Source organism: Lipophrys pholis, assembly GCF_963383615.2.
Source record: "Lipophrys pholis genome assembly, chromosome: 9".
NCBI lineage: Eukaryota > Metazoa > Chordata > Actinopteri > Blenniiformes > Blenniidae > Lipophrys > Lipophrys pholis.
The window spans coordinates 5,473,382-5,488,495 of record NC_137639.1 but is presented as its reverse complement, the minus strand read 5'-3'; the positions used below and the strand labels follow the sequence as shown (position 1 = coordinate 5,488,495).

At 43.0% G+C, this 15,114-nt stretch overlaps 1 protein-coding gene across 1 annotated transcript in view; it reads right to left on the bottom strand.

The window, feature by feature from the left end:
* The window catches only part of vps13b (vacuolar protein sorting 13 homolog B), a 372,358-nt gene that overhangs the window by 291,025 nt on the left and 66,219 nt on the right, over nt 1-15,114 (bottom strand). The window contains 1 exon segment of the mRNA XM_080472571.1: nt 6,965-7,149. Coding sequence (XP_080328697.1) covers nt 6,965-7,149 — 185 coding nt within the window.

Here is a 15,114-nt window from a genome sequence, read left to right as displayed (position 1 = left end):
TCTTCCTGTCCTGATGTCAATCCGTGAAGCGGACAAGTAGACAGGCCGAAATTTCTTTCAAACCAATAAGTTACCTCTTCAAAGGAGCGTGGATACTTGAGTGAGGGGCTAGGCCACGCTGAAACAGACATCTCAGGGTTTTCATTAAGCTTCCCATCTTTTTACTGACATTTGTGACAAACACAGACCATTAAAAAAAGACTGTTGTTCTTCCTTCTTTCACTTTCACTGCAGGACAATGAAAAAGGGCCATCAAAACGAACTCCATGAGCAGAGTGTATGGCAGGGCAAAGCTGCATTTTCCTCTGGCTTGTCTTGAGTAATAGACGAGGAGCATTAAAACTGGGACTAAGAAGGCCATGTCAGCGAAAATGTGCAGAGGAAATCAGAGAAAAGCTTAGCTGAGTTGAGAATAAGCTACCAACAGCTGCAATAGTGGCAAACAAGAGCAGGAGAGCGGGAAAGAGGCAAGGTGTAGGAGTACACTCTGGGACTGGACAACATTAAAATGTACAACAGGCTCCATATCTGATTACAGAGGTGACAGAGTGATAGGAAAATGGACACTTTTCCCCTCCAATAACACGGAGCTATTACCAACACTTATTGCGCCGCAGCGTCACAGGGGGATTTGCGTCAGACTCGTGCTCCTGGGGGCAGTTAGATCACAGGGATGTGAACTTCTGGCAATGACAGAGCAGACTTTTTCATGCAGTGCAAAAATGCGTAAAAACCATTGTTGACATGGACTAAGAGATCACACTTGTTTCAGAGGAATGGGAAATATCAGTGTGAAGAAAAGTATAAACAAGTATTCCTAATGTGACCTTGAAAAGGCTCCAGTGACACCCCCCCCACCTCCCAACCCACCCACCCACCCACCCACCCACCCACCCACCCACCCACCCACCCACCCACACACCCACACACCCACACACACACACACACACACACACACACACACACACACACACACACACACACACACACACACACACACACACACACACACACACACACACACACACACACACACACCTCTTTCTGTCCCCAATTCCTTCTTTCCTCTCCCCAGTGTTAGTGTAGGGGGAACTAAAAACAAAAGGACTTGTTTTAATAATGATACGGCTCTGAGTGAGAGCATAAGTTCTCGACTAATATTATCAACATGCTTCTAGTTGCTATGCAATGAGAGCATGGGCTTTCTGTGTCCAAACATTCTTGTCGTCATTTGCCTTAAATGGGATCATATGGTGCGAGTTCAGCAGTACATACAGGATCCACTAAAGATGAAGGTGGGCATGCATCTGTGCATATGCAAGTGGCTGACCTGACACTCAATAAGGTGCCAGAGCTGGGTTTAATAAAGGCAACCTCTGGCCATTTGTAATCCTGGGCACCAAGGTCGGCCCAACACTCTCAGCCTCTTTATTTCCTTCATCCTGTCACTTTTCCCTCCGACCTTTCTATTGCTTCACTCTTTCATTTTTCATGCTGCTCATTATATCGCTCACTCTCTCTTCCTCTTCCTCTGTTCTTTCTCCCCCGTGTCTGTCATGCTAAAGCTATGTCACAGCTCGTATATCACCCAGCAATCATCTAGAGCACGGCTGGTGACCACCACCAACCAACTTCTACCAGGCCCCCCTCTTCTTATCCCAGTCCAGACCACCACAGAGCTCTGTGGCCAGAAAACCAGCTGTGGTAGCTGCATTAAAGCTGAATCCATCACTGGTGGAAATGCCAATTTTATGCTTATTTAAATGACCTTGATCTTTTGTCTTTCAAATGCAGCCTTCTGTAAGTCACTAAACCGGGAAAGGAATGTGAGGTTCAGCATCATGCTCAAGCTTTCCTGCTCTGCCGGCCGGCGTTACAAAGTTAATGGCACTGGCCTGCATACTGCTCTGCTACAACTCTGTTTTGGTCTTAACTGCAGCAGGAATGAGGAGGCTGTGAACCATTTTTCCCCCCACTGCCTGTGCTTATAAGGAATGGACAGGTATTGGCATCCATCTTTTAGAACGAGATAAAGTCAAATGAAATGTGGTCATGGATGACACTGCAAAGTGTGAAAATGACAAAGGAAACTATTTCAATTTAAGGTAACTGCTGTTGCTAACTTATTTACTGGGGTTTGCAGTATTTTAGTAAGAGGAGTGGCGTTATTGCAACCCTGAAACCTGAGCAGAGAGACCATTGTGGCAGTGGTGAATGCTACCTCCATGCTCGTGAAGTATCAAGAGCATAACGTGGGGGTGAATTTGTAGAGGCATGCGTGATGAAGGCTGCAGATGGCGTTTTCTCTTTTCACTGTGTTTTGTATCAGGACACAAAATTGAAAATAGATACACATATTTTTCTTTAAAATGTTTCTTCATGTTTTGTATGAGAAAATACTGAATGCAAACTTTAGGAAATGTATTTGTACCTCGTTGCACTAAAGGAAACCTTTGGAGTCGTTCAAAACATTTTATTAAAAGTTTGTCTTGTCGTTTTACTGGTCCATCGTCCTCGAGGTAGAATGGGACCGTACTGGATTAAGGCCTCGTTTACACGACAACGTTTCAAGTGAAAACACATCGTTTTTGAATTTTTGTTCCAGGAAGGTTTCGCGTTCACAAGACGACGTTTTGAAAACAATGTCTCAAAATGATGTAGTTTCATGTGGAGGCATTAGTGGGTGCTGTTGTTTTTGTAGTGAAACCACAGACGACAATATGCTCTTAATATGAATAAGGGTGTGTACATGGGACTGGACGCCCAAGTTGGATTGCTATTACTGTGACTGGGAGTCATGCCACTCAGGGCCTAAAATTAGTTCAACACCTGTAATCTAGACAACCTCTGTGTTTCCTATATACATCAGGTTCCCTGCCAAGTAAGAGGTGCAACAACACAACTATCTGCAGGAGTGAATCCTAAACTAACTGAGTTTCTGCACAGTAGCCCGGTGAAGTCTTTTTTTCTGAATGGGATGACGAGTATGATGAATGAATTAAAGTCTGTTGTAAATAAAAGCTCAGTGAATGCTTTACAGTTTACACATAAAGCATTCACTGAAGGCCCCCCTCGTAATTTTTGAAGCTTTTACATATCTGTTAAAAAAAAAAAAAAAAAAAAAAGCAGTTGCTAACAAGTTGCGAAGCGGGACTACGACCGGAGACGTTACGTAATCAAGCCAAACATGGAGAAGTGCTCGTTTACAGACTGACTGTGTTTATACTCGCTCTCAAAAACTTTCCAACATTTAGATTTATTAGTTTAGAGCATTTTTAAGGTCATACTATGAGGAAAGACACGTTTACAAGCTGGACACTTTGAGGTGGTGACAAACCGGTGGACTTATGGTGTAGAGTGGGTTTTAGTAGAAACGTGTTCTTGGGGGTGAGTGTTGAGGCGATGTGGATTTCAACTGAGTTTTTGTCATCAAAAATAAGATAAAGCTAACTTTCACTTTTGGATTTACACTGATGGGGAAAAGCCCCTCAAATGCACAGTTTGAATTTATGATACATTTCCTACATGAATTATAGTGGAAAGGCTGCATGCTGCACTGAGCAATGACAGAGAGAGTTACAGGTCGCACTTTGCCAAAAGCTAAATTATACACACTCACACCATATGCACAACACACTGTACACTCGTGTGGGAGGTCACTGTGGTCAGTGCGTTGCTGAATCTGAGGTTTGTGGCGGTTAAAAGTAGGATGCAGGAATTACTGGCTCCAACCTACAACTACTGTAAATACAAACCACAAAGGCGTCCTGGTGTAAGGCGTGTGAAATGTGATGTGATGACAATCACAGAGCTGAAAGGGGAAAACAAGAGTTATAAGATAAGTAAAGTGAGGCAATTAAGTTGTCAATATATAAAAAGAGGACAAGAGTATAATGAAAGCTTGGCGAAGCTAAACTGAGATGAGGCTAAGCTTTAACAGACGCACGCTGCACCAACAGCGCACCTGCACAAACTGGACACACATCTTCCAGTGGATCATGTCTCCATTCCCAGACAACCTAAACTATGACACACTGTTTGCTGCAGAGCTCACCAATAAAATACAACACTCGTGTGGGCTTCACTGGAATGCAAAGGAGAGCGCTATGGAACATTGTCTCATTTCTGAACCATTCTCACAACACTGAAGCAGCTAAACACTGTCGTACAGTCTGCGGGGCAACAAGCACATCAGCCATACATTGGGCAAAGTTATATTCTCGAAGAAAAAAACTATTTCATGGTGAGTTTTGTGATTTGGCTCATCGTTTGGCCTGAGAAAGTGAATTGCAGCTGCTGGGCGTGGTATACTCCTGAAGTACCTCAGATGTATTAAGTCCAAGTCAGCTGCAATGAAAGCCATGTATTCAAATCACCTTTGAGTACTTTTGAGGAATATATTGCAGTCTGTGAGTGCAGTGAGAGTAAAGCTGAAACTGCTGAGTTCGCCCGTTGCTGAAATGTGGAATTTCCTTTGGACAGTGAATGAAATCTCATACCCAAACGGCTCCCTCCCGCGAAGGACACTGACCATCTGTGTTATCAGCTAGCCCTCAATATGAAACACCTTCCACTATTGAAATACCCGTGCAACATCAAAAGGAGGGAAGGGAGGACAAATTCCTATAAGAATGAGAAAACACATGTTCCAAGTGAGCGGCGTTTTGTTTGCCGTGTTTGATATTTAGCCTCTGCATTAGTGTGTGTGAGACGTCCCTGTCCTGGCAGGAGCCTGACGACTGCTCCTCGGTGACACAGGAAGAAACATTGGATTTCAATGTGGATTGGGATCCGCGTCTCATGAGCATTATACCAGACCCGCTGCTTTTACCACAAACAGTTGCAGCCCTTCAGAAGGAAAAATGTGGGCCTTGTACTTTCCTATTTTTTTTTTATTTTTTTTTATTTTAACCACACGGAGGACGAATAAAGCAGCACCATGTCGTTTGATTAGCAGCACAGCCTCATTGTTTTTCAGAGGATAATTTTCAAGCTTGTAGAATGAAGAGCATAAGTTAAAGACTCCTGAAGAACAACGTTGTAGTAATCACATCAGCCTGATCTTAGGGAAATCAACTGAAGAGGAGCAGAGAGGAAGGGCGAGCAGCCAGCAGCGACCAGCTGGCAGATTCCCGTGGTGACGCTACAGTGTGGACGCGACCTCAGTGCCCACAGGAACCAAAGCTCTTCATCAAGGTTGCACGCTGGGAGGCAGATTTATTACAACAAGGGTCATCAAACAGTTTCTATCTCTGATCTACTTCAAGGGCAAAGATATATGTAGGATACTAGTGGCCACGTCTTACAGAATTCCTGTTTCAAATCATTTGTTTTTGTTTGTTGGACCGTGCCCTGAAGGCTATTTACAAAGCCCCTGCAGGTATTTCACGACCGCATGCAAATTGGGCAGACATTTATCCATTTTTTTTAATTTAACTTCATTAACTGTGTCCCGCCTCTTCTCTTTCATGTCCTGTTTTTCCATTTCCACACACTTGAGCTGTCACACAGAAGACTGAGAGGAGTTAGGACAGCTAACATCTTCCTTAAGGCCTGCGAGTGTCGCCACAATTTCAAAAGCAGATACAACACGAGACATCTTGGGTTATATCATAGGAATTATTGCTGAGTATTTTCCCCACTAAACATATACTTACACAACACATCACCTATTCCCCTTCAGTCTCTTGCTTTTCGAAGCCCAAAGTCTTTTCCCCCCGCTGCTCTTTTTGTAACCTGCCAGCACATGGACCAGATGTGCAAATGTTTCTCCATGTCGCTATTCAAGCCCTGTTCCAAGAGTAAGGCAGAATGAGGGGAGAGGAATATTTGACTTCACTCCACGGGAGACCAGTTTCATAAATTCTGGCGGCTACACAACGGTAAAAAAGGTAGCTTGGCTGGCTTGGCTGAGGGAGAATGTTGACGGCATACCAAACAACATGATCCTAATGAGTTGGAAAATCCCGGGCCCTCCAGAGGACTGTCCAGATGCTACCGTCATGAGAAACGCTACTGTTTTATTGAATTCAGGCTCCCCTCCCTTTCCCTAACAAGGGGCAAAATTTATTATTTGACCATTAAGGCATCCTAGGCAGAGTTAATTTGCCCTCGGCTGCAGATCCAATACCCCACACTGGGCACAGCAATAACTGCTCTTTAAGTGTCTCAATGTGTCTACTTTAAATTTTGTATATCTCTTTGATACAGAGTCTGCGTCCTATTTGTTCATTGTTTACAAGCTTCCATCGGGGTGACTTGTTTTCTTTAAAATACTGCATCACAATAAAGCAATCAGAATAAATAATAAACATATTAACATACGACTTACAAAAAATCATGATGACAACGCTCTTTGTTCTGTGACTATTAAGGACACAATAAATGTGTGGGTTTCCTTTTCTTTCTTTCTTTTGTCTTCATTTGCTTTTTTTTTTTTTGGGGGGGGGGGGTCCTAAAAAAGTGCCATTGCAGAGTTATAAATGTTACCCTACAGTAATGACTGCGTGATAAAAACAGCTGAAAAACACATATCTGGGCTATTGCTCCACAATTGCAAACACATGCGTTCCCCTTCTCGATGATGAACCTGGCCCTGTTCTTTTCACACACCTACAGTAATTGCTTGTGTGTTGGATGGAAAGTTCAGCGTGCAGCCAAACAGTACAGTGTCAGTTGGGAGGTCCGGGGGTCATTTTAGACACGCACGCAAAAGAAAATGCATTAATCACATCCAGTTCCCAAACTACCCAAGTTGAAGAAAGTGATCGAGTCCATGTCTGTCTTACTATTCTGGCCTCACCCGATGACTATTTTGTTGCAGCCTCTCGGAGGTTAAGCAAAGAAATAAAAAGGGATCCCTCATGCTTTGGCGGGCTGTCAGAAACTCATGAGGCAGGATTATCGTGTATAACAGATTTTCTGTCAGATCAGATAGCACCATGCGGCTGAGCTAATCGCTTACCTGGAGCTTTATACACCTCATTGAGCAGATTTTCGCTGAGTGTCAGAGGGGCTCCGTTGACCATGCTGTGTGTCCAGCTCTGACAGACCGCTTGGAGCAGAAGTGTCTGGGCCCTTGTGGCCTGTATGGTGAAGTGGGGAAGCTCGAAGATGCACTCTGTGGTGGGGACTGAAGATCTTTTGGTCCTGCGAGAGAAGGGGACAGGAAAGACGGCGTAAGATGAAAGAGACCAAGACACAAAGAGAGTCGGATATAGTGGCAATAAATGAAGGGATGGAGAGTTGTGCATAAACGCCAATATACACTGAATGAAATGGACACCAGTGGAAACAAATGGTTCACAGCTTCCACAAATCCATCAATATCACATCGCAATATAAAACAGCTCATTGATAGTGCAAAGGGCCAAATAAGTAGAACCGCATTCCAACAGTAAATTGAAGGAGTACCAAGTGTGAGCCAAGCTTTCCTTAGTTACTTGGCAGGTAGGGTTAGTTTGCCGACCCTCCTCTCCCCTCCGTCAAAACTGTGATGATGATTTATGTGAAAAGATGTACGGCCCAGAAACTTGACCCTGAAAAGAATCTCTGCGCATTTAACATTTAATCTGTCTCCAAGAGTGTGGAGGGAGAGAGTTTGTGTGAGTCTGTGCGTATGACGAGCTGATGAGTTGAGCACTCGAGGGGATGAGGTAACAGTGCAGTCCATTGGTCCTCCAGGCCGCTGTCCATCAGGACCTCAGTGGACCATGCTCTCATTTATCATCTGACACACATACACACAACCACAGTTTTTTTCTGTCCTTTAATTCCTCCTCTCTCGTATTCCCCTGTCTTTCTTGTCATTGTGTCCTCCGTCACATATTTAGGAAAGTGTCAAAACACACTCCTTCATCCCTAATGCCTGACACTTAAACATGCCGATACAAAAACACTACATTTTGAGACCAGGCATCAGGTCTTGCAGCTACTTTTATATCCAGTCGGTCAAGTCATGGTCCTACAATATCATTCGTCACATAAGGTAAAAAAAAGAAGAAGAAGAATTTCTGCACATGCACTTTAGCAACCAGGAATAACAGTCTGCAGAGAGGCTGATGGAGCACCTGTCACTGTCTCCACCAACGATTTCTATCGTTCACATCTCTCTTTCACTATCCCGCTCCACATCCCAGGAGCCTCCATTCGCTGGAAAAACACCTAGGAGGCCTGAACTAAACACAGAAAAAACAAGCATATTTCCACTTCTGTTTTCCTCTCTTCTATTCTTGGTGGTTGTTGGGCTGGGGCTGAGGATTGGCAGTGCCCCTGGCCCAGATGCACATGCAGTGTGTGTGTGTGTGTGTGTGTGTGTGTGTGTGTGTGTGTGTGTGTGTGTGTGTGTGTGTGTGTGTGTGTGTGTGTGTGTGTGTGTGTGTGTGTGTGTGTGTGTGTGTGTGTGTGTGTGTGTGTGTGTGTGTGCGCACGTGTGCTCACTCGCCTCCATAATGTAAAGGAAGCAAAGACAGTGCTGCCGATTAATGGGGTTTTTGTTGAAAACAGAAATGTGGCCTATTCCGGGGATGGTTGCAGCATGTCAGGAAAGAGCATCACAGTTCATATAATCACACATCCATTTTGGTCCGGTCCCAGCTCAGAGTGTGGGATGCGTCATGGGGTCTCTCTCTCTCTCTTTTCACTCCACTGAAGCAGTTCTGCAATCGTTTAACTGCTTTGCTTCCCTCCCTCTCTCTCTCTCTCTCTCTCTCTCTCTCTCTCCTCTCTTTATCTTTCCCTTTCTTCTGCTCCTGGGTGGTTCGGCAGGGTGACAAGAGCTGTTAGCTGCACACAGGCAGACCCGGGGTTACTAACTGACTGCTGTCTCAACCCAGACAAAAAAGCCAGAGAGAGTTTGATCGAGAGATGTAAGAGTGTAGGTTTAAAAAAAAAAAAAAGAAGAAGAAAAGATAAAGGCAGGGAAAAAGTACAAACCTGACAGGGCCAATGAGTTTACCTTGAAAGCATGCATATACATTTTGGAGCCGCTGGCTACATGTGGCACATTTGGCACAATGCTGAACCATGCAGTGTCATGGCTCTGTGTTATTAAAAGTCACTACTGCTGCATGCTATACAGCAAGGCATCAATCAAGCTGATTTTCATGTGTTTTTTGCGTGTTCAGATGGGTGCTTTCTGAGTGCAGCTGAACAAAAGAAAGTGAAGGGGACTCGGCAACAACAATGTCCCCACATGCAGAGCAAATGTGCTCGCAAAGCCACTTCAATGAGAGGACTGGCAAGGGATGAAAGTTTGTTGGCTTATTTGAGTGTTTATAGCGTTTAAGGGGAGCTGTCATGTGCATGTGGTCCCCTAAAACTTTAATTATGCACCTGTTTTTATTATATTATGCCCAATTCTTAGCGAACAGCAACTTGGAATTAAATGAGAAGCAGAGACTCTCATTAGAGTGTTTTGGGAATGCTGGATGTGAGGACAGCCAGGCACTCATCGGATTTCATTAAGTGGCTGGCACGGTCAGTGTTTCTTCCTGCAACATGGTAAACAGCTTTCTGGCAGGCTGCTTTTCACTCTTAACATGCGCTTTGAAGGGAGGAAAGAGATTCACAAGACGAAAACAACACCTGAAGCATCACCAATGGTAACATAGCTAAATAATCTACAAATCTGAGAACATAAAAGAGGTATGCCATGTATCGGGAAACAAAATAAGCTCCACTTATATGACTTTATCACAAACTGGGCTTATAGCCTGGGGAACAAAAGTCATTAAATCACAACTATTACCTAGCACAACCTATTTAGTGTCCCGACTCATACTTTAGGACCTAAAATGTAGGTCTGTGACCTCACAATAGTCCATTAAGTCAATAAATTTGTATTTATTAAAACGCAAAGGCTACCAGAACTACTTTAAAAGGAAATCAAAAATTAGTTGGGAGCTATGAAACATTACGTGTTTCAATTTCAGCCAATGAAATATGTTTTCCCCCGGTGCATTTCAACAACATTAGCCCTCATTTCCCCACCTGTCCCTCGCTAGAGCCGTGACTGAGTGACAAAGGACTACACCGGTGCTACCACAGGCCAGTTGGCGGACCTGCTGGCTGCCTGGGTGAGTGACTGGTTGACTGGCACAAAACCTTTCCATCCAGTGAACTGGGCAAAACAGGGTATGGTGTTGTGCAGAGTCTGTGAGTCAGACCCATGAGTACCATACAAAGTGTGGGACTCTTTGCCTCGGCTGTTTCCTCTGTGGATATGTTCAAATATGGAGGCAAAGCAGGGAGCATGTAGTCAAAAGAACACTTGAAATATGACACGTGAATCCAAAATTCACAGAATTCTTTTGTTAGCTTTAAAAATATTCCAAATACATCAATTTTGGGCTGTAGAGTAGTATAGTGGTTAGTACTCTCAGTTCAAGTCAAGCGGTTTTATGTGAGGAGCTCACATGGGTTTTCTGCATGGGTACTGTGGTTTTTCCAACAGCATGTATTCATTGATAATCAGTGATTCCTTTGCACGTTTCATGTGAAAACATTGTTTTTGCTTTTTTATTTCAGAAAAGTGTCGCGTTTACACAGCAACATTTTGAAAACGATGCTCGTTGTGTTTCCTCCATCCACAAGGAAACGTTGCCTGAGCATTTTCAGAAAGTTGCATTTTCACTCGTCAAAATGTAAAGAGTTTTGTAAACGTAATGTAAACGTTCCACCTTTTTCAAAAAGTTGCATTTTCAGTGGCTCCGAGCACCATTTTTATGTAAACAAACAAAGGCTTTGCATTTTCACTGAAAAGGCTGTCATTTAAACGGGTTTTAAATGAGACGTAGGTGTGAATGTGTGCAACTAGTTCTGTGTTTTAACGATGACGGACTGGTGCCCTGAGCCCTCCATAAGCTTGAATTAGATAAAGCAGTATAAAAGATGGATGGAAATGCATCACGGATCAATGATGATCCCTCTCAACTCTTTAATCAGGCCTTCTCAAATAAATAAAATAAAAACATACATCTTACAATCAATTTATTGATTAAAAGAAGACAATTGTAATCCTTTGGACTTAATGCAATTTCTTCACAACAAAGCAGAAATTGACTTGTAACATTTGATGCATTATCACATCACACCAAAAAGTGAGAAGGTATGGAGAAACAACAACTGCAAAGAGCTACGCAAACCTTTTTGCTAATGTTTGTCTCAAGTGGAGGTTAACCCTTCTGCTGTCAATGCAACACAAGCAGGAATCCTCTGGGGAAATATATGTTTCCATCCTCCAGGTGAAGCTGTGTTTAATTGCATATCCATGATGAAGCTTCAATGCTTCCCATTGCATTGAAAAACTAACACAAGATTTTAGCAACATAATGAGAGGCCATGTTGGGAAGCTGTTTCAAATAAAGTGGAAAAACAAGCTTTTTTTTTCCAATACAGTATTTAGCATATCATAGCCAGACACAACGCCTTTCTTAGGTGTCAACAGCTTTTTTCCAGCAATTCCCTTTTAAAATCACACCTAAATATATCAAATCACATCTCGAAAAATGACAGTGAACTGTTTTTGTGAGATTAGGGATGGATCGTTCAGGTAACCCAATATACCGTACCTACTTCAAGTCATAATTGCTGGGATTCTTTTGGGCTGATGGTTCAGGGCTAATCAACTTCCTGGTCTGGTCCGACTGCGGTCACGACTATATTTAGACCAATCCAGCTGGGTTTCACCCAGCAGGTCACCAATGTTGCTTTACAGAGGCCACACACAAGCACGTAAATGCTCAGAGACAAACTCATAAAACTGCACACACCTGGACGGACAAAGAAATCAATGTATACAAGTAAATGTGAAAATATGCACATATTCTTGCGTGCCAACACGTATGCTGTCACACAAGCTCATAAACACCTGTACACACACACACACCTTCACGTATAAAACGAATAAGAGCAGGTTGGTGAGCCAGAGTGCGATCAGCAGCAGTAATGAGGCTACAGCTGACGGGGGGGCCTGCTGCTGCAATAACCTGCAACTGGAACCATTATAAAAAAAGAGTGCCAAAACTCAAGTGAAAAAAAGACCGAAAGCCAAAGGTAGAGAAAGGACGCATGTTTTACAGACTGGGCAAACGCAGGGTAGAATTTCGTGAAATCGTGCAAAAAAACAAAAGGAAAACACCAAGCGTATGCATAGAGGGATAGAGACCGCAGACGAGCCGTATGTTATTTTCCAGGTAAAATAATACCTTACATGGGAGTCCCATTAAAAACGTAATTTGGAAAACATCCAAGACAAACTCAGACAGGAGTTGGGTATGGACCTGGCAGGTTGTTGCATTCTACTTTATAGCCGAAAAAGAAGGTAGCCTAATTAAGAAAGGCAGCTTGCACATCTATTTATGAAGAACATCTGTTTTGCATGTTTAGGTAACAAACAATATCTTCAAATGTTGCCATTTGATGTAGTGTAAGACAAACGCAGGTAAAAAGAACAGAGCCAAATGTGTTTTTCTGTTGGTTTCCACCTCTTTTTGCACGCACCTTGCAGTGATCGAAGAAGTGCTGCCATGAGCAGCTGGTCCTAATGGTTCGCATAGCCTGCCAGGATACAAGCTTGGAACCTGCCTGCACTTTCCAGAACTTCCATTTTTTGTTATTACTCATATCCTGTACAGTACCAAAATCAGTTGCCTCACTCTTTCCACAAATCAACACAGACAGCTGTGAGGACCAGGTTTGGCGGTAGACGAAGGATGTGAAGCAAGGTGTCTGATCCCACAGTGGACAGCGACGGAGACAGGTGTATCGTCTTTGACACAGGTGGATCTGATCAGTATTGAGAGTTAATCTGGAATATGTTTCGTCAAATTAGCTGTTTAGAGCTGAAAGTTATTGGGAGAACTCAACACAGATCACCAAGATAGGCAACCTGTTTGGACAAGCCCTACAACGTGTGACTTTCTCCTGACTTTAACTTATCTGTTTATTTACTGAGTCCACAGCGGTGCCAATGTAATCCGTTACAGGCTGACATATTTGCCTGATACATACAACAGATAGCCACTGATATGCTATCTGCAGTGTCTTGGAATCATTCACTGTCACATCCTACTTTAATTCACCAACACAAACATTCCTCATATCACACTGTTGACAAATACCTCAACTGCTATTGTTTTGCCATTTTCAAAGCTTCCTGGGAGGGAATTGAACTGAAAACGGAGGGAAGAAAGACTGACAGCTTCTACCTCAGGTCTTTTATTTTCTCCTGTAGTGTAGACTGATCTGAAGTATTGCAGAAATCCAAATCTCTCCAAGCCAAGGTCAGTGACCCCCCCCCCCCCCCCTCTTGAAAATAACCAGAGTGAGTTATGGGCTGCTCTCAAGTCCCCTCTTTTATCTCACTACAAAAGACTTGCTACAGTGTCTTGTAGAGCCTCCAAATGAAGATTGTAAATCATGTAAGAAGCGAGCACTTCACACTGAAAAGAAACACCTACATTGGCAACTTGGGGGAGGGGAGAACTTGTCATTTTACCACCTGTAGGTCAATTGGGTTAGATAGCAGATATTAGGGGTGGAGGGGGTTGAGTGCACTGGTTTGCACAGTAATGTTTGGGTGAGCACTCTTGTCTCAGAGTCCACGGTTCAAGTCCAGGCCTGGGGGATTTTTGAGGTGTGCGTTTTACACAGGTTTATTCCCAGAGTTTAAAAACACGTGCTTGAGGTTAATCTCAATTCTAAATGACTTGTAGGTATGAATGAATGTGACTGTGTGTTTGCCCTGTTATAGATTGCTGATCCCATCCATGACTTAGCCGCCATTTCCTTACAGTCAGGTGGAGACACATTTCAACACCCTAAAGTAGTGATTCCTAACCCTGTTCCTCGGTGGGACGCCAAAGATTCACAGGGGGTAACGAAGCCTTCTTCATATTAAGAGGTATAACTTTTCTTTTTTTTACTTGAAACCACGTGAGGCAGCAAAATATTCATTTATGTTACAAAATTATTAGGTTTAAGCATTTCCATTAAAAGTTAATTATTTATTTTAAAATGTATATATGATTAAAAAAAAAACACTATTTAAAAGTGTCTGCAATATACACAAAGGTCAGCTGTAAAAGTCAGCAGCAGGATTAAAAAAAAAAATCACAAAGCATCAGGCTAAAGAGAAAGATGAATCGGTCAAAAACAAAAAGAGCGTACCAAGAGAGTTACATGGAATATGACTTCATTGACGCAATAGACAAAATTAGAGTGGAATGCATCTCTTGTGGCATAAAGCTGGAGCATTAAATTTTAAAACTGCAAGCTGAAACAGCACCAAACTACCAAACACCCCTTCAACGGTGTGTAAACCTCAAGAGTTTATCTTCAGAGAAAAAAACCTCATCGACTAAGAACCTGACTGATGGTTTGGAAGCACTGACCCGAAGCACCCAATGTATGGAAAAATTGTATACAAGATGGATGGATCAATGAATGAATACAATATAAAAACAAAATTTTAAAAATGTTATTGGAATTTTCATTTAGACGTTAGTCTACTCTATAATATAAACATACCTATATATGATCCATAAAACAATAATCACATTTCCTGGTAATTGTCAGTTATTAAAACACTATGTTATGGTTAGGCTCACATTGTAGAATGATACTCATGTTACAAGTATTTTGTTATCTCTGCACCAACTTCGTTGTTTGGAATACAGTTTAAATGTCACACTGCTGGGGCAGTGATTAAGTGATTAGAATTTTATTTCATCTCTCAACTACAGCCCATGATGACATCCATTCTCAAGTGTAACCAAACTCCTCTCAAGTCTCTGCTGTGGATCAGGCAGCGAGTTAACAAGAGGGCATGGACTGTACCTGTGGCCAGAGCTCCGAGGTTTGTGGTTCCCCGGGGTTAAAGGTGCTCCATGTGTGCATTTCTCAATCACTCTCAATCCTGAACAGCCCAAACTCTTCAGAGAAAGAAACACACCACACACACCACACACACACACACACACACACACACACACACACACACACACACACACACACACACACACACACACACACACACACACACACACACGCTTTCCCCTTCCTCCCATCTGGAGCACCTCTGACCCATAACACACACGTATGCACTCAACCTCA